The 19,173-nt window shown below is 45.7% G+C and overlaps 1 protein-coding gene across 1 annotated transcript in view; it reads left to right on the top strand.

The window, feature by feature from the left end:
• The window catches only part of efna2b (ephrin-A2b), a 135,567-nt gene extending 116,621 nt beyond the window's left edge, over positions 1-18,946 (top strand). Inside the window, exons 2-4 of the mRNA XM_088621702.1 lie at positions 7,057-7,349; positions 13,559-13,624; positions 15,458-18,946. Coding sequence (XP_088477828.1) covers positions 7,057-7,349; positions 13,559-13,624; positions 15,458-15,579 — 481 coding nt within the window. The 3' untranslated portion in view covers positions 15,580-18,946. The remainder of the gene's footprint in view (positions 1-7,056; positions 7,350-13,558; positions 13,625-15,457) is intronic.
• Positions 18,947-19,173: the final 227 nt, after the last annotated feature.

Below are 19,173 nucleotides of genomic sequence, written 5' to 3'. Positions count from 1 at the left end.
AGGGGTGAGATGGGGTTGATTCCTGTGGCCTCATGTGTCCTCGTGTCGGGATTCACCCCAGTACATGTTATATCAGAGTAGGCATGAGGTGACTTGGCAGGTATCGTGCCCCTGCAGATGAGACTAAAGTGATTTATTTAATCTCAGAGGGTTTTTGCTGCTAACGTGTGTACCAGAGATAAATAAGCAGCTGGGGTCCTGTAGCATAGGGCGAGCCAGGCTGTGCTGAGGGCTCTGACAGCGAGGCGTCACCTACAGGAAGGAGCTTGATGACACTCAGCGCAGTCTGGGCCATCCAGAGGCATCTAAAGTAAGGAAAGCACTGTCGCAATGTATCACTCGGGTCTCCGATTGTGATTCAAATCAGAGTTGTCCCCAAAGTTTGCAGAGAGGAGCGATGGCGGAGACAGAGTGGGGGGCAGATGGTGAGAAACGGGATTACAGACTCATTTGTAATGGCAGACAGATCTGGTTTCAAAGGGGAGAGGTCACTGCGGTAGTTAGATCTCTTTTTCCAGAGGGAAGTTGACGAGTTATTTTAAATCGTGCCTTGCCTGCCGGCCAGTCAGGCTCCACCCTTCCCAGTCAATCGCGGCTGCGCGTTTAATTTTGCCACGTGTGTCTCGCAGGGAAATCGATGAGCAGGTTTCTAGTACGAGCTTGGTTCACCGCAGGGGCAAAGCCCACAGTAACTTTTGATTTCCTTGCCACAGTGGCAGCCATCAGGGGCCTGTCATGAGCAGCTCACCTCCAGAGCTGTGATATTGGTACAGATTCAACCCTTTCACATGGCCAGTCAGCACCACAGAAACGAGCGGAGAGCTTTGTGTGGTACGTGTTGTCTGCATCTCTGTCAGGCCTTTGCAGAAAAAAAAACCAGTTGGTGATTGTAAGCTATTTAATTCGTATAGATTTTTCTTCTATTATCTAATTATGTATTATCCTGGTATCATGTAAACCTAACTGCGTTAGCTTGTTTAGTTAATGGCTTTTTTTAACGCCTACACAGCCTACACTTTATGAGCAACAGGCTTTGCAGAGAGCCGGGAAATTCACCCAAAGGAGCAAGAAGCGACAAAAGTTGAAGAGTCGTCCTGAACAGCAATGAGTCTATTTTGCCCTCCCAGTTAAGCACTTGCCCTCTCTGTCACTTCGAGGCAATGAAACAGAGCACACATGCAGACTGGCAGGGGTGCAGTAAGGGCCTGGCTCTGTCAGGATAGAACCTCCAGGCTGAAAAGGGTCCCATGTCTGACAGCTGGCTGAGGAGTGAGGGATGAGAGTTATTTGTTTGCAGGAGCTTCTGTTTTCCCAGGGAGCAGGGAGGGCGAATTCTGGGGTGGAAACAGCGAAGAGAAAAACAGAAGGCGCAAGTTGAGACGATGATCGGTTCTGGAACTGCATTGGGTTTTCCATTCTGGCTCCTCCGCAAAAACCTATGGAGTGCAGGCCGCGCCGGGACACTTGCTAAAATGCTCCGTCGACTCTTCTGTCCCGAAGGGAAGGGCCGTGGAGCAAGACGAGTGTTAACGAGGCAAATTGGATCTTAAGTATGACAGTGATATTGCTGTGTCAAGGCATTTTGCAGATGCATTTCCTTAGGATGATATGAAATGCAACAGGAAATAGAACAGGACAAGTGCATCAAAGTAGAGGCTATTGATTTATCATAAAGCCACTTACGATTCAAACACTTATATGCAGTTGAAAGCTGATAGGCTCTATTTAAGTTTTCTTGGTGTGTGCCAAAAATCTGCTTTATAAGGAACTCAGTTACACATCTTCATACTTTGAGTTGTTCCCTGGCTTTTTTATTGGGGTGCACCTCTTTATCAGTGGAATCTGCAGGTTCAGTTGTTGTTTTGGCTGATGCGAGACCATTCTGGGGGTAGTGCTGTTCCTGTTTCGTGTAACTGGGCCTGTATTTGATAGAGGCTTTGTGCAGAATAGCGGATTAATGAAACAGAAGCCCCATGCAAATTTGAAAAAGAAAAAAAAATGTTTCCCCGTTCTTGTATACTGACACAACTGGAAAAGCCCTTTTTTTAGTGGCTTTCTGGCTGAAATAATGGAAGATGTTCCCCAAGTAAATGGGATGAACTGTTTCACTAATGCGGATTATGCTGTACACTTGGGCAAGGCATTTTTCTTGGGAATGGTGGTGGGGGGTGGTAGCTCACTGATCCAGTTTCTCTAATTTAAGGCACGGGTGTTGGAGCGGGGAGGAGCTGCAGCTGAAAACGGGATTGATCTCTGGGCTGCTGCGATAACGGGAAAACGTCTGCAGCTGCTCCTCAAGTAGCAGGGAAAACTGGTACCGCAGTGCCATCTGACAGTAATCCCAGGCTGACACGAGCTGTCAGCTGATGCCATGCCTGCTTGACACTAGGATTCCTTGCCCATCCCCTTCAGCCCCCATTGCGTTTCTGATAAAAAAAGAGCTCATTTTGTAATAGCCGCAGAGTGTGTCAGTTGGCGCTGTGGCGTGGAAGCTACACTGCTGCCTCGCAGCCTTGTTTCCTGGTTTGACCCTTCTGTGTGGAACCTGCATGTTCTCGGCAGGCCGCTTGAGTTTCCTTTAAGTGTTCCACTCCAAAGATATGACGTGTAGGTTAGTTCTCTAATTATTTTTTCCTTTCTTTATTTTACTTGTTTCTGACAATTTTGCTCTGTGCTCTTTTTTGTGTCCCAGCATTCATCTCAGCTGGATGTTATTTCCCAGGACTCTGCCAGGCATAAAAGCAATGTGGATCGAAAGGACTGCCTCGTTGGTCCATTTAGGTCACAGTCTTTCTCTCTGCTGATGTTACTGACGGAAGGTTTCCACCTGATTCCTGGGAATTATGAAGTGTTTGTTCTTCATAGCCAGGAAGTCTGGTTTAAAGTAAATGTCCTCCACTGACCGGAGTGACATACTGGGAGATCATCCTTCCTAATGCTGCAGTAGAAAGTTAAAGCTTCCTAATGCTAAGCCAAGAGCTTTCAAACCTGGTACAGGCAGACGTGTGGAGCAGTAGTTAGGGTTCTGGACTCGTAATCAGAAGGTTTTGGGTTCCAATCCCAGGTGAAACACTGCTGTTGCACCCTTGAGGAAGGTGCTTCACCCAGATTGTTCCAGTTAAATACCCAGCTGTATAATTGGGTGCAAATGTAAGTCACTTTGGATAAAATAAATGTCATCCACATAAATGTAAATGTCAACTTCCCCTGGGTGAGAAGCTACTCCATTGCAGTTTAGCGCCTCTTGTGCTGTTCTGTAACCCACATAACCTGCAGTTTGATGCTATTATTGTCGTAAGTGGGGCAAAGTTATCAGTGATTCTGTGATTCTACAAGCCACACAATGTTTTACCTGCTGTGATCTGGAAGTAGTTATATTACATTGTAATAGGTCATATTTTAATAGGAGGTGCAGTGGTTAGCATTGGGGCCCTAGGTTCAATTCCTGGGGTGCTATCTGCTTGGAGTTTGCATGTTCTACCCTCATTCATCTGGGTTTCGTCAGGGTGCTCCAGTTCCCTCCCACAGTCCAAAATACATACTGGTAGGTTCATTGGCTCCTGGGACAATTGGCCCTGGTGTGAGTTTGTGTGTGTGTGTTGTCTGTATCTGTGTGCCCTGCAATGGACTGGCCTCCCAACCAGGATGTATCCTGCCTTGTGCCTGTGGCTTGCTGGGATAGACTCCCGCTCCCACGGGACTGCGTATTGGATAAAGCAGTTAGAAAATGGAAGGCTGGATATTCTATTAGATGCTTATGGCCTCTTTTTAATGAGTTTAGCATGTATAACAGTCTTAATTGTACCTCATAGTATAGGTGGTAATCCTGACCCTCCAACAATATGTTAAGCCATTTTACACTCGTATACACTAACAAAGTAGTTTACAGTAAAGAAATACTGTATATGATGTTCTATATCATGTAAACATGTATAACATGTAGGTTGCTGATTATGAAAGTGCATATTTGCTGTACTCTTTGATTGTGCGTGGGTGTCTGCACCCTACCTCTGTGTCTGTGTGAGAGAGTGATGACGATTGTGTGTGCGTGAGAGTGAGAGACTGCCCTCAGTAAACGAAAGGGTGTCAGCTTTTGTGTGTCCTTATGAAGCTAAGATGCGTCAGTCTGGCACCTGAGGTTTCTTCGAGAGCAGTCTCCCTCTGTGCTGGCAGACGCTGGCGACTGGTTACCAGTGTGAGGGCGAAAGCAGCTGAGAGGGGTGGGCACAGGGCTGAACCCCCTCCCGCCCTGGATAAGACATGTGTGCCCAGACACACAGTGCAAATCTCCCACTTGCGTTGTAGCCAGCAGCCAGCCCAGGTTGAGAAGCAGTACTCCGCTTGCTTAGCAGTTTTGGCCTTTTCAAATTTTGTCATTTGCACGCTGCAAATTCTTGTATATGAGCTAACCCCCGATACCGCGAGTCCCGTGCTCGTCGTTCCCTAACTTTGAGCAAATTTGTGTGGACCAGCATGTGGATGGAAAGATCACATTAAAAAAGCTTTGCTTTCTTTCTCATCAGTGGGATCTCTGCAACAGCTCAAGACAAATCCAGCCACTCTGCAAAGGGTCCACATTTAGTCACTGAGAGCTCAGCCTATAAAGAACACAAGGGCTCATTTTTAGAAGTTTTGATTTAAAGGGAGATAATCTATGGAAGGAGCTAAAATAAAGACCAATGAAATGATACAGTCTGTAGCACAATTCTAGGACATTTTTACAGGTCAGAATAATTTTATGTTTCAACGGCGTAATTTGCCCCATTTGTTGTGTTTTCAGCTAAACCAGCCAAGTGATTTCCGTCTCCTCATTTCTGAAACAGTTGTGAAGCATCCATGCGGAGCACTAGGCAAATCTTGCAAGGCTCCTAAACAACAAGAAGCGATAACGATCCATTTTAATCATCTCTTGTTGGCACAGTGGCATTTTAAATAAATAGTGTGCACAGGTAGAGCAGTAAAGTTGAAACTGTGAACTGGAAGAGAAGCTATCCATCACTTAACTGCTTTGTTGAGAATGGTTGGGGAAAAAAAGTTAGAAATCTCAAGTTCTGCCCTATTCTGCAATTATCTCCTGATCACGAATTGAAATTCTCTCAGGATCTTGGTGTTATGAATTAATAGCCATAGTAACTTTAATAAAACCCATGACACCCTGGGAATTTAACACAGGCGAAGATCTATCTACTAAGCAGGTGCTCAATTTGTGTTTCAATTGCTCAGACCACCAAATTCATTTTATCAGAGTTGGGCGAATGCCAGAGCTTCTGAAACTGCTTAATAAAGCTGCTCCCTTTTCTGAACTTACTGTCAATCTTACCTGTTACCTGTTACCTGCTCCATCTGGGCACAGTTCTTTCTAGTCCAGAGGCCCGATTGTATTTCTCTTGTACTTTCCATGCGTTTCATGCCATGTATTGTTGATTTATTTCAGAATGGATAATACAGCAATTTTTCAGGTCACCCTCACTAATAAATAAAAGAGATGTTATTGCACATAGAGCTGCAGGTGTGCAGTACAAGCCAGAATCCACTCACCTGGCCCAAGAGTATCATGTCATGATTTCATGACTGTTTTTCCTAGGATAGGTACACACTAGGGAATGAATTTTCCCACAGAAGTGAAAGATGCCTCATCACATTAGTACATTTTGCTTCCATTAAGAATTTAAAGCGTGTATGCACAAAGTACACATTGTACATACTATTTTGGGCGAAAACTGTCATGTGACATTAAATGTAGGGGTGTCAGCTCCTCCACACTAACTGGCACCCCTAACTATACAAGACCAAAGTTCTTTCTCTGGACTGAACCTTTTCTTTTTGCCTTTTTGTTAATTACTTGAAAATATAATATTTTAACAATGTCTTCACTTTCATCTCCTTTAACTCCTTGAAGCACACTTGTACATTGTTTTATACCTGTTGATTTCATTGTGTTATTAGCTGGCAGAAATAGCAATCAAAATATAAAAAATGGAACCCATAACTGCCTCCTTAAGCACAATTTCAATTATACGCATGTGTGATTTAGCACATACTAAATGCAAAATGTTGTGTTTTCTTGTTAGTGAGTGCTGTATAATCCTCATTTAATACCAGCTAGTTAGTTCGAAAGTAAATGTTAATCCCTGTCTTTTCAGTGTTCATTTCTTTTTTTTGCATTTGCATTTCTCTTTTTAGTAAGTGACTTCCAGTGTTCATTTAACGCTAGGTCATCAGTAAAAAATTAAATGGTAATCTGTGTATTTCGAGTGTACTGCGTAGTTAAAAGGTATTATTAGCAAAATATTATTTGTTTAGTGAAATATAGCCCCGGGGAAGCTTTACTGTCTTTTATTGTTCCAGATGGGAAATTAGCTTTGCAGGCAGGTAGAAGACACAACACAATGCACAGTACATTTAACACAACTTAAACCCATTCACAAATAGGTGACATACAGGTATGATGAGACACATGAGAAAAAATTAATATATGAATGAAGTTAAATATACAGTCAGTTGTCTACATCAAACAGGTTAATAGCCATGGGAATAAAATGTCTTCCTTCTATTGTGCTTGAATCTCAGACCATGCCCAGATGGAAGGGGCTCAGAGTGCTGTGGATGTGAGAGGCCCTGTGCACTGAGCCCTGAGCCCTGACCCCTGAGCCCCCTGGGCCCCGAGCCCCCTGAGCCCTGAGCCCGGGGCCCGGGGCCCGGGGCCCGGGGCCCTGAGCCCTGAGCCCCCTGGGCCCTGAGCCCTGAGCCCTGAGCCCCCTGGGCCCTGAGCCCCCTGAGCCCCCTGGGCCCTGAGCCCCCTGAGCCCCCTGAGCCCTGAGCCCTGAGTCCTCTGAGCCCTGAGCCCCCTGAGCCCTGAGCCCCCTGGGCCCTGGGCCCTGAGCCCTGAGCCCTCTGAGCCCTGAGCCCCCTGAGCCCCCTGAGCCCTGAGCCCTGAGCCCTGAGCCCTGAGCCCTGAGCCCTCTGAGCCCTGAGCCCTCTTAGCCCTGAGCCCCCTGAGCCCCCTGGGCCCTGAGCCCTGTGTGCGTCTCTCACGGCCTGCGCGGTGTGTTGCAGGTTCCAGCGGGGGGAGTACACTGTGGAGGTGAGCATCAATGACTACCTGGACATCTACTGCCCCCACTACGAGGACCCCCTGCCGCAGGAGAGGATGGAGCGCTACATCCTCTTCATGGTCAACTACGACGGCTACACCACCTGCGACCACCGCATGAAGGGCTTCAAGCGCTGGGAGTGCAACCGGCCGCAGAGCCCCAACGGGCCCCTCAAGTTCTCCGAGAAGTTCCAGCTCTTCACCCCCTTCTCCCTGGGCTTCGAGTTCCGCCCGGGGCACGAGTACTACTACATCTGTGAGTGTGCCCCGCCTCTCGCTCCCATCCATTTTCTACCTGCTCTGTCCGCCACAGGGTCGCGGGAGAGCCTGAGCCTGTCCCGGGCAGCAGGGGGCACGGGGTGGGGTACAGCCTGGAGGGGACGCCAGTCCAGCAGTCCACCACAGGGGGCGCACACACACTCGCACCAGGGCCAGGTTTCCCAGAAGCCAGTGAACCCACCACTGTGTCTTTGGACTGGGGGAGGAAACTGGAGGAAACCCATGTGAACATGGGGAGAACATACAAACTCCACACAGACAGCCACTATGCCACCTGCCTCTGTTTCCCTTACTTCGCAATCTTCAGAGCCGTCTTAGTTTTTTATGCTAATATTTTCTTCAGTGTAACATTGGCATCTCGTGTTCAGAAAGGAGCAGCGGAGATTCAGGGTTTAATTAATACGCCTGCCTTGTGCTGATTCAATTTGGCATTCAGGACATGAACAGTCCTGCTTCTTTGCAGGGAATAAAGTAAGAGGGCATTTTGCACTGGAGCAGAAAGCAGTTTGTGAAATTTGCTTGATTTTTTTTTAACTGCAACTGTTTCCTGCAAGTGCAATTCGCCAATCCTTTTCTATTTTCTCAGAGCCTTCAAAGGCAACACTCTTGAGAAAAGGAAGTGCTGGAAACCGGCCCATAAGATTCCTGCTTGGTGCTGTGTTTTTTCAAGATGTTGCCAGCAGTAGTGTAAATATCCATTACAAAGAAAATGTTCCAGTGTTTCTCAGAGTTTTGCCTGTTTGTGTGCTTGACTTAGGTGTTCAGAACACTCACCCGGTTACCACATAACCCCACTGGATTAAAGGAGAAAAAACTTAAAGGAGAATTAAGATAATACTTTCAGAAGAGAGTTTTCTCTCCTAGACAGGGAACTATATCTCAAGCGCAAGGCATCAAGAAATATCCAAACACCAGGACACAACTCATCATCATTAAATTTCAGTTTTAATTTTATGATGGTCATTTCACTGTGCTTTATAAAGTGTTTGCCCCACTTTCATGTAAGCTACTACTTCCACATCATTAACTGCACTGTTATTAGACAGAGTATGTCCATAACAAATTCGGTACTGTTGCTCCTTATCTCAGAACACTAAAATAAATCACACACTTATCCCTCCCCTCCCACATTAAAGTGGAGTATATCGCTACAGCCACAAATACAGCAGAACTCCTAACCTCTGACCTGATCTGTTTGTACAGTTTAGCACCTGAAACAGAGCTGAGAAACTGCAAAAGCTGACTAAGCAGAAATTAGATCGGTTCTGGCTGGGAGGCAACTGGTCAGAAGGAAAACTCCGAAAACATTTTCAATTAAATTTCCAATTATGCTTCAATTGCATGTATTGATAAGAAATCTTCTTATGAGTTATGTCCATGCATGAGTGCCAAAAAGTCCTGTTTGGGCCTAGAACTTGCAGCGTACCGAATGTCATTGAATTCGGAGCTGCTTCCTGGTGGCGCACTTGTCTGAGCTGAGACATTGACCCTTATTTTTGTTTCTGTAGACGACTTGTGTGCCCCGGGTCAAGCTCTCAGCTCAGCAAACACTTGTACAGCACCTCCATTGTAAACTTGAAAGCTGAGCAACGTTCGTCAAACAAGGTTTACAGCATAAAAAAAGACACAAAGCACAGTTTCAGCCTTGAGCTCTTGTCTCTCTTGGAGCAACCAGCCTGCGCCTCCCACATTGTCCCAGCTCCTGGTCCACTTTCCACCTGGCTTTTAGCTGCCTGTGAAACTCCTCTTCCCTTTCTGGGGAAATTCAATTTGGCACTTTCCTCACTCTTCGATCCTACTCGCCCTTTAAAAGGCTTTATAAGGAGGCACCTGTAATTTCATTTCAGCACTCTGGTCTCTTAAACGGGTTATGTTTGCTGACTGCTGAGTGCTTTATTGCCTTTTAATGTCTTGTGCACAGCTTTGGGGATGTACTTGACCAAGCACTACCTGATCTAAAAACAAACATATCGACCACCGTGAGGTCAGAACTTCGTTAACAGAAACAGGAAAAGGGAGACAAGGTGAGAAACGGGTCGACAGCGTGGCAGTGCTCCTTCCCGTAAGCCATCTCCTACGTGGCGGGGCGTGAAAATATTGAGAACTGAAGCTCGGCTTGTTGAATCGCGGAGTGATTTCTGCAAAGCCCTTCTTCCCCGTCAGGTCAAGCGCTGGGATTCGCGGCGGCGGCCTCAGAAAGCAGCTAATAAGAACCTGGAGGAGAGGAGAGCAGAGAGAAATCCTTTTTCTTATCTCTCAGGCCTTCTTGTGGCTGTTGTCCACAGCCAGCCAGCCCCCGGCCCGGGGCTGAGCACATGTCATCCCTTTCCCTTGATGAAAATGTCAGTTTGTCAAATGGCGAACACGCCATCAGCAGGACCCCAGCTTCACAGGGAGAGATCAGTGCCCAGTTACGGGCGCTGTCATGCAGAACATTTAGAAATTATGCTGATTGGCAGAATCATATTTAGCAGACAAACCTGGCGGAGGCAACTGCCAGGCCTTCCCCCTCCCCACCCCCTTTTAACAGCCAAATCCATTAACCTAACACAAGCGCCACACGGGGCGAGACTGTGCGATGTCTGCGTGCTCTCGGACAGCCCGAGCACATTTCACAGGATGCCCCCCGCCTCCTTCTCAAGGTCAAAATGCGATATTTTGTTCTACATTTTCTTTTTCCCCCCCCTTGCGCATGACAGGAGTAAATTTGCTGGGGTGCGTCTGTCCCCATCTTGCTAATGGCCCTGTGAAAGGTGGCCTTTGGCCTGCTAAAAAGGCTCCCCACTGGGTGGAAACAGCCAAAGGGCTCGGGGCAGCGCGCTGACTGCATTAATGAGACCATTGGCGCTCATTTCTTTTTCTTCTTGTTTTCGGAAAGTTGAGAGAAAGAGGGGGGGGGGGGAGTTCAAAAACGGATCAGGTTTTTCATCTTTAATTAAACCGGCTCATTAAGAAGGCCGTGTTTATTTGTATTATTCATTTGACCGTGTTGCTAGGAAGTCACCTTTTAGGCAAACGGCACCACCCTCAAAATGATTTGGCCTCCAGGAAGAGGTCTGGAAATGACTGATATTTCAGAACGATTAAAATCCAGTTTGTTACTGATCAAAGGACCTGCTTGTGAAGTTAATGGACCTCTGGTTTAGAAATTGAAGCCGGGGTACACTGGAGTCGCTCATTTTCAAAGCACACAGACTTCTGCCGAACAGAAGGCCAAGAGCGCAGTTCATTTACACAGCTTTTCATCGCAGCCAGGAGCCTCAGAGTGTTGCACAGTAAGGCACAGTAACACAACCAGCAAGCTACTGCTGGGGTGAAACACACCAGCCCTTCTGTGCCAGAACACCCCACAAGAACCGGTCTGTTCCAAAGGAATTAATCTAGAGTTACATTGAAAACATTTAACATCAATTTTTTATGTTCTGTTGGAGCACCCAAGATGCTTTTGGTATGTTTGGATGTTTCAGTAAGGCAAGGAGGGTGAGTGAAATAAGAAGATCTGTTCTGCAGAAAACTCCAGCAAGGAAGTGCTTGCTGTGCAAAGTCAGGAATGCTGAAGATTTTTTTTTAAATGGGATATGGATAGACAAAGTTCAGGAAGGGAATTCTAGTGTTGCTAATGAACTGTGATTCGTTTGCCCATTTATACAGGCGGTTCTGAATAGATTTCTGTCCCTCTACTTACACCGCTTATTTCCTTATGAAAACAGCAGAGGACTGAGGTTGTATGGTGTCACATAAATCTTTCAGCATGCCAATTTGGGACCTCATAAAGGAAGCATAAGCATTACGTTTAGATTATGAAACATTGAGAAGCTGTTTTTTCCTTTTTTCTTTATGAATTTAGCCCTTAGTGACTGGCCTTGCTGAAGGGAGGCAAGAAGGAGGATGTGTTTTCAACAGGCAGAATTAAGACTTGGCTGTTTCTGATCTGGCTTATGGCAAACAAGGAGCAAAATGGTTGGATAGCGAGGCTTCTGAGGACGTCCAAGGCTCCTCGAGGGCAGAGTTAGTGTAGATGGGATGCTCTGATTTTGTCTTCAGAAGGAAGCCCAGGTGTCCATTTTGTCTTTCTGGGTTCTGGATAATACCCATGTCGGTGTGAATGTGTACAGAAACCTCCATTCCACAAGTGTCACGTCGCATGGCGAAGTGCACGGCATGCATCTTTGAATTATCGAGCTCCACAGGAGAAGCGCTGCACCATTTGGCAGCCCTGTCTTCCTCCCTGCTCGCCTCCAATTGGCAGCAGGGACAGCAGAACTATTTACAAATGCAGGGGGGCTGGCCTCTTTGAGTCTTGCTGTATATATTTGAATTCTGATTGTCCTTTGAGTGACGGACAGTTATTTCAGAGGAGCTGCAGCGAAGCAACAAAGGGTGGGGCGGTGGGGGGGACACAATGTCCCCCTAACCAGCAGGGCGTCCCGCAGTTTATTGTGCGCCCTGGATGTTTTCACTCTCGGAGAAGAAAAAGTTCAAAGTCAGTATTCAGTCCCCCTGCCCGTGACACGGTTCTCCATCTCGAGCTGATTTTTAATGCTCTCCCCCTGAGCACCTCCCAGCCGGCCCCTGCATTGTGTGGCTTTGTCTCGGGCAGCAGCCCGAAGCTGGGAAGTGTTTTGGCGCTATTCAGTGGCCTTCTTCTTTATTGGATCTGGGAGAAAAGAGGTTTGTTTGGCTACTACCAATATTGTAGCTGTCAGGGCCCCCGAGGTCTTGGGGCAGAGGACGCCGAGCAGGGGGTAACCTTGGTTATCTGTGGACAAAGGCGCTTGTCCATCACTGCCCCCCTTCCCCAAATCTTGAGTGAGTCAAAGACAGGAGGTGAAACCAACCTAATGCTCTCAGCATTCACCCCCTGATCCCCCCCCCCATCCCGAAGATTGATCCGCGGGTGACAGCATTTTGACAGCTGCTTCTCCACAGCTGTGCTCCGTCGAGCTTGGGTGCACACCGCTGAGCCCAGGATCCAGTGTGGGAATGCGGCGGGAATACAAAACGGTCCTGTCGATGGGAACGGACGGACGGGGGGGGGCGGGGAATTGTGGGCAGGTAGGGGTTTGAGGGGGTCAAGAGAACAGGTTGGCAGCTGGTTCTGCCTTTCTGAATTGGGGGCTCGCAGCCCATCCCCAAATCATGGGTCCATCCCAACTTCTCCAAGGTAACAAACAGCATTGTGTGTTCCGTTGTTCCGTTGGGAGGGGGGAGAAAATGAGGCCTATTTGTTCCTTGTTCCACACACCTCGCAAAATTGTTTCCTGCACAAAGGGAGCACTTGTTAAGAAATCCATTACTGGAAAGACTATCATTAGTGATGGGCTTTTATGTGTCTGTTTTTATTTTTGATAACAAAATGCCTTGTCATTTTAAAGGTACGTAAAATGAGAACACTGTAGTAAAATTGTAATTAAGATTCCATTAGGACCAAAAAAAAAATTCCAGCAAAATGCAGTCTTAAAGTGTTCAAACGTTTTCTGGCTCTTCCAAAGTGGGGACTATACATTAAGTGCAGAGAACTGCTAAAGGAGTAATTTCCATCATGTATGTTTTTATGGTTACTTCATCTTTCCTTTTCTGTTTAAAGATGCTTTCTTTATGACCCCCTTCTTTCTTCATGTCTTTGGCTAGTGTAGTCAAGTCTTTGACCAGGACAGTGCAATTTTGTTCTGTTCCCTCGTGGTTGGTGCGGTCTGCAAGGTGATTGGTGATCACTGGTGTTGCTTCTGTAGGGCACCAGACATTAACATGGTCTTACTCTGATCACTGAAAGCCATTTACAGTGTAAAGGCATTTGGTGAGGTCATACAGACAGCGGCTGTGATCTGTGCGTTATTGTTGTAGACAGAGAAACTGCTTTAACTTACACGGATTACATCTCTCTAACCTTCAATGTTGTGCTGTGCTTAATGGTTATACTCGAGGATGAGGATGATATTTATTTTATTAAAACAGCTCAACAGGATTCAGTGTTGGGTCTCAAATGTATTCTCCTTCTTACCTATTTTTATCAGCTATGGAATACAGAGTAGTTGTCAACGATAACAATAATGATCCAAGATGATCCAAAAAGATGCCTGAACAATCAAGCAGTTTTTCAGGAAATGATTGACCAGCTTGCAGGATTAGTCTGCTTTTGTATTCATGGTAGCTTCACTAATGCCCCTCTGTCTTTCTGTTCCCCAGCATCCCCTCATCCTAACCTTGTTGGGAAGCCCTGCTTGAAGCTGAAAGTATACGTGAAGCCGACAAGTAAGTTACCCCTAAACTTGCCAACACAGAGAGCATGAAAATCCTGATCCAACACTGAGAAACACTTTTTTTTCATTAGACGTTAAGATGTTTTAACATGAGTTTTTGCCAGTCTTAAACTGTGACTGCAGCATCCAGATCCCAGCTGGTTTAAGACCTAGCAACCCTGATAGTGAAAAACATGGTGGAGGATGCGGGCCACACTGTTAAAAGTCTGGGTGTAAAAGAAATTGTGGGAAAAAAAACTATTCTCTCTGTTATTCCAAAAACATAAAAAAATAAGACTAACAGTCTTGCAGGTCCTGCCACACAAAAGACACGAAAGCTTTGTCTGGCACGCCCTTTTAAATCCAGAGAGGGGCCTTGCTAAGTTCGGACAGTGAGCAGTCAGTCACCTCTTTGCCTCTCTGGAAATGTACACCTCTACTTTTTCTGCAGAGGGAAAACTAACTTCTATAACTCTGCCCCCATGTTCAGTCAGAACAGTCACCCTTGATAAATAGGTTTAACTAAATCACTAATTAATAATGTAACTAATGGTACTCAACCAGTTCAAGCCTAGATTCGACAGTTTACAATCTGAAAACCCAAATGACTCTTTCAGAAACACAGCTGCTAAGAACACTGGTGCCACTATCAATTCACAGCTGCACCCAGCAAAACTGAATATCAGCTAGCATTTACCTATCGGTGCTGGGTATCAATGTGACACTTGTACTGTGGCATAAATCCCTGATCCTTGCATGTTTCTGCCTTACTTTCAATCCATCATTGGCCTCTTTGGAGCAGTTAAGTGGGCTAGGTCATTAAAAAAGGATTTTCAGAGACAAGCTTTTTATTTGTGGAAGTTCGGGTAGCTGGAATAAGCTATCTGATGGTATTAAACATCTGTCACAATACAGAGAGATACAGGAAGAAGGCCTGTCATTGAGGAGGAAGGGTCCTTGAAATGTACTTTTTAAATGCAGTTTTCCAGATTGACTTTGAACAATTTAATATGCAGTTCGTGTGACTGATGTGGCATTTCATCGTGGCTGAAAAGACGGTGCCTGTGCCGCGTGACAGAATTTGAATAAAAAGTCACATTTCTGCTCACTGGCCTAAAAACGTGAGATTTGTCTGCATAAGCACAAGATTTGGAATTCCTGGTGTAAACCATGAAGTATGGCACCACATATGACAGAAATAAACTTGACTCCTAGGGTAATTAGCCTGCAGCTGTAGTTTACATCTAGATGAAACTTACTTTGCAGTCATTTGAAGGAGTTTACGCAAAAGTAGGAAGTTGAACAATTTTCAGACAGTTGAACAAAGTTCGGACAACTGAAGACAGATGGACATTGTTTGAACTTCCCAATCTTTTCCTGTGCCCTGTGGTCTAAATTTCACCCTGATGCATGTCACTATACTGTAAAAAGGTGCCGCCCTTAGGATGAGATGTAAAACTGAGGTCCTGACTCTCTGTGGTCATTAAAAATCCCAGGGTGTTTCTTGAAAGAGTAGGGGTGATACTCTGTTGTCCTGGTCAAATTTCCCATTGGCCCTTACCAATCATGGCCTCCTAATAATCCCCATCTCTGAACCGGCTTCATCACTCTGCTCTCCTCCCCACTGAGAGCTGGTGTGTGGGGGGAGTACTGGTGCACTCTGGGTGCCGTCACATCATCCAGGTGGGGCTGCACATTGGTGGTGGAGGGGAGTCCCCATTACCTGTAAAGTGCTATATAAGTGTAAGGAATAATTATTATTAAATTGGTCCCCCTCTGTGTGGAGGGCGTGGCTCCAGCCCTCCCTTGGTCTAACATCTCTTCTGTCTCTCTGGGATGGTTTCAGATGACTCCGTGTACGAGTCCCCAGAGCCCTTCCTCACCGACGACAACTCGGGCTGCGGGCTGGCCGGCCCCCGGGTGTCTCTGACGCTGGCCGCGCTCTTCACACTGCTGGCCACGTCGTAGCACCGCCAGGGGAGCGGGCAAGGTACCGCTGGCGCACCCAGGGCAACGGACACGGAGACCCTGCGGCGGTCGTGCCCGCGTGCTCCACCCCCTCGCCAGCGCCGCCGCCCGCTCTGCCGTCGCCGCCCCCACCCAGCGCTGCTCGGGCGCGGGAACGAGCCCGGAGGGCCTTCGGCGTGCTGGACCCGACCGGAGCTCCGCAGGAACTGCGCGGCTCTCCGCCCGCGCCCAGTCCCCGGCCGCGACTCCATGAGTTCCGCAACGAAAACGGGATTCCCGGACTCTTTTCGAGCCTCTCTGTTTGTTGACCGAGACCCCCCCCTCCCCCCCCGCCCAGCTCCCCAACCACTTCCTCCTTCGTGGTGCTTGTCGTCTGGTGTGCTTCTTCGCTCACGTCGAGGCCAGGCTGACCGTTGGCCTCGTTCAGTTCCGAGGATTTTCACTCCTCCGCCTGTACAAGCTGGTGTCTGTTGTGTGCGTTTGTTTTCTAAAACTCGTCCTGCAGTGACTGGAGAAACGGCCAGCGGACATCTCTCGTAGCCGTCGTCGTTGTCCAAACTCCCCCTCACCCTCTCTGCCAATAAAGCAGCAAAAGGCATTTACTGGAAACCTGCCAAAGACACCCTACTTCTTTGTTTTTTTTTTTTTTATGATGTTTCGAGGTTGTCATGATGTTAAACCTTCAGCATTTGCCCTTGGAATCCTCTAGTGTCATTTGAGCTGGTCCCACGGAGGACAAGATGAGGGTTTTTTTTTTAAGAGAAAAAAAAATCTTTTTTAAAAGAAAAAAGGTTTGGTGAACCCACCTTTTTCATTGGTGCTGATGAGCCTCTTCTCCCCCCCACAAAACCGCAGCATTGAAGAGACGGACTTTGATTCTGTGACGATGATCAGTTTTGTGAATTGCCGATGTTCTACTGAATGTGGAGTTTCCTTTACTGCACCCAGTGCTCCATTTACACCTTCCCCTCCAAGGTACATGAGATCTTCGCAGCTGCTCAGTGTGGAAGGACAACCCCCTGCTTGACTGTTGTGAGCGCTCTGAGAACTGTGCGACTCGGGGGGGGGATCGGAAATGTCCCCCCTAGTGGTGGGAAATTGTCACAGCAGCTGCCTTCAGATATTTTGAAGCTTCGTAGCACTTCTGCTTACTGAAATGGACAGTCCCGTTTTGTAACCTGACTAAAAAGGGAGTCAATTTCTGACTGATTTAAAAGAAATTAACAATTCTCTCCAGAGTAGGCATCTCAGATAAAAAAAAGGTTTTAACAAGACCGGAAGAAAGGACAAAACATTTTAAATGTATCTAAATGCAACTTTTCTATTTTATTTTATTCCATGCTATTTTTTACTTTTGTTTTTTTTTTTAAAAGCAGCAGAAATGATTCACATGTGCTATTATTATAATGTAGTCCCTGCAGTGTGTAGAGCGATGATGGCACCTGTCTGTGCAGACAGACAGGTTTAGAGGAGTCCGCTTTTTTGCTATTGTTGTTGTAGTTTTTTCTTGTGTGTATCACAATGCATTCTGGTACTTGTAGTCCCGTAACAATTTTGGGAAAATGGTCAAAAACATCTGATGGTGTAATTGCAAACCAACTTATTTTTCCTTTTCCATTTTATTTTTTCCATGTGCAAATGTGTTTCAGTTTCTTATACAGTGTCTTGCTTTTTGGCAAATGAAAGCTTCAAGAAAAGAACTCAAATAAAAGCTTTTGTTCATAGCAAAAACAGTTCTGGTTAACAGAATGGAGTATCTGTGTAACATTTAAAAGGATCTGTAACCATAAAGCAATCAGTGACGAGTTATTTGCTTTAAAGTTAAAATTCATATACTGTATATAGAACACATGTTTCCTCACTTGAAGTGGGAGGTTTACTTAAGTGATTTTATATTCACTAAAAGAACTTTCAAAACGTCCAGTCTGTTTTTGCATATATTTGCAAATTGGTTAAATCACACTTCAGTTGAAAGATTGAATATAAAATAAAACAGTGTTTAAGAGAAAATAAATATTTGTACCAAGTAAACATTTACTTGCATTGCTACCCTTTTAAATTATTTCTAAAAACCCTAGAACAGAAAGACAGAATTGGTTGACTAGACTTGACCAAAAGATTGATCATCTTCATCTTCCAGGTGCCTAACGAGCTGATAGAATGATAGCTTTCTGACTCCATGTGATGGGTGTATGATTCTTACTGGGATAGTGAAACAGTTCAGTTCAAGAATGGTCTCTCAGTCTCTACTAGCCACTGCCTTTTAATATCTCTTAAGGGTTGTGCAAAAGTCCATAAATGTCCATTCATTTATATGGTTAAGAATGCAATCTACCAAAACCAGTTTTGCTCCTCCTGATGGTTTCCACAACCCCAAAGTGGTTTCCGTTTCTCTCAAATGCCGAGTCACTGGAACGTCACAATTTTTCACCTCCCCCCAACAGTGAAATAATTGAAGGGTGCATTTATTTCTTTGTGAGCCTTTCTGATTAACCTGAATCAGGTCACTCTTAGGGGTCATTTAAAAGTTCTAAAATTTCCCAGGGACGCCTAGGGCATTCTCACAACAAAAGAGCTGAGGGTAATAAAGGGAAATATGTCCCCACAGCACAGTTAATTTACCTGTAACCCTGCACCTGTGTCACTCAAAGTAAGGAAGAAGCCGACTAACCGACTAAATTCAGGTACTACAGATGTCTGAGACTGTATTTATCTTGAGATAACTTCTCCAGGGTGGGGTTGGAGACACAGATATGAGAGGATGGTGTTAGATATGTTTATTAATTAAGGATCTAGAACAGACTACTTGTGTTAATTTAAAGGCTTAACAAAGGAGGAACCGAAGACTCATTCAGCCTGGTGTAAAGTTTTGGTTGTGTTGCAGTGCATTTTATCTTACTGTTGTTTAAAAGTAAATGCACAAGATCCCCTACTTTTCTAGTGGACAGGATTTTCCTTATTAGGAAAATGCATATGCCCAGCTGATGGGTGGACAGGATAGTTCCAAGGAGCTGCCCAAAATTTTGGTTCAATCATAGGCCTTCTGTTCAGCTTCAGGGTGGTACTAACTCCAGGAGACATACTGATACATAAATCCTGGTATTTTAATAAAGAAAAGTGCTGGCTTGGGATCACTAGGATGAGATATTGGCTGCTTATAGCTCACACACCTAGTGGAGATGTTTTGAATGACCATGGGGAGCTGGAAAAGAAGACTGAAAAACTTCATTTTTAAAATGTTTTCCCCCATTTTTTTTAATGAACACAGAGCCTTGGCTGCAGAGACAGCAGTCCTGTGTTTTCAGAAGCATCGTGGTTAGGTGGGGATAGGTTTTGTATGACCAATAAATAGAACACTTCTGTTTCAGTCCACCTCTGTGTCTATATGATACAAATAAAACATATGCAGCATATATTCATTTTGTCTCAGAGCACATAAACCCAAATTCATTGACATTCATTCATTGACATTGGCAATTTTTTGGTAGACCACGGAAATCCCAAATATTGTAGCTTGATGTTTAGAACAGGCTCATTATCCCGAGAGCACAGCTCTCTTTCTCATGTTATTCCTGATGGGAAGCAACCAGGAAA

The sequence above is a fragment of the Lepisosteus platostomus genome, chromosome 27, assembly GCF_059453375.1.
Source record: "Lepisosteus platostomus isolate fLepPlt1 chromosome 27, fLepPlt1.hap1, whole genome shotgun sequence".
Taxonomy (NCBI): Eukaryota; Metazoa; Chordata; class Actinopteri; order Semionotiformes; family Lepisosteidae; genus Lepisosteus; species Lepisosteus platostomus.
This window is presented reverse-complemented; position numbering and strand designations above follow the sequence as displayed.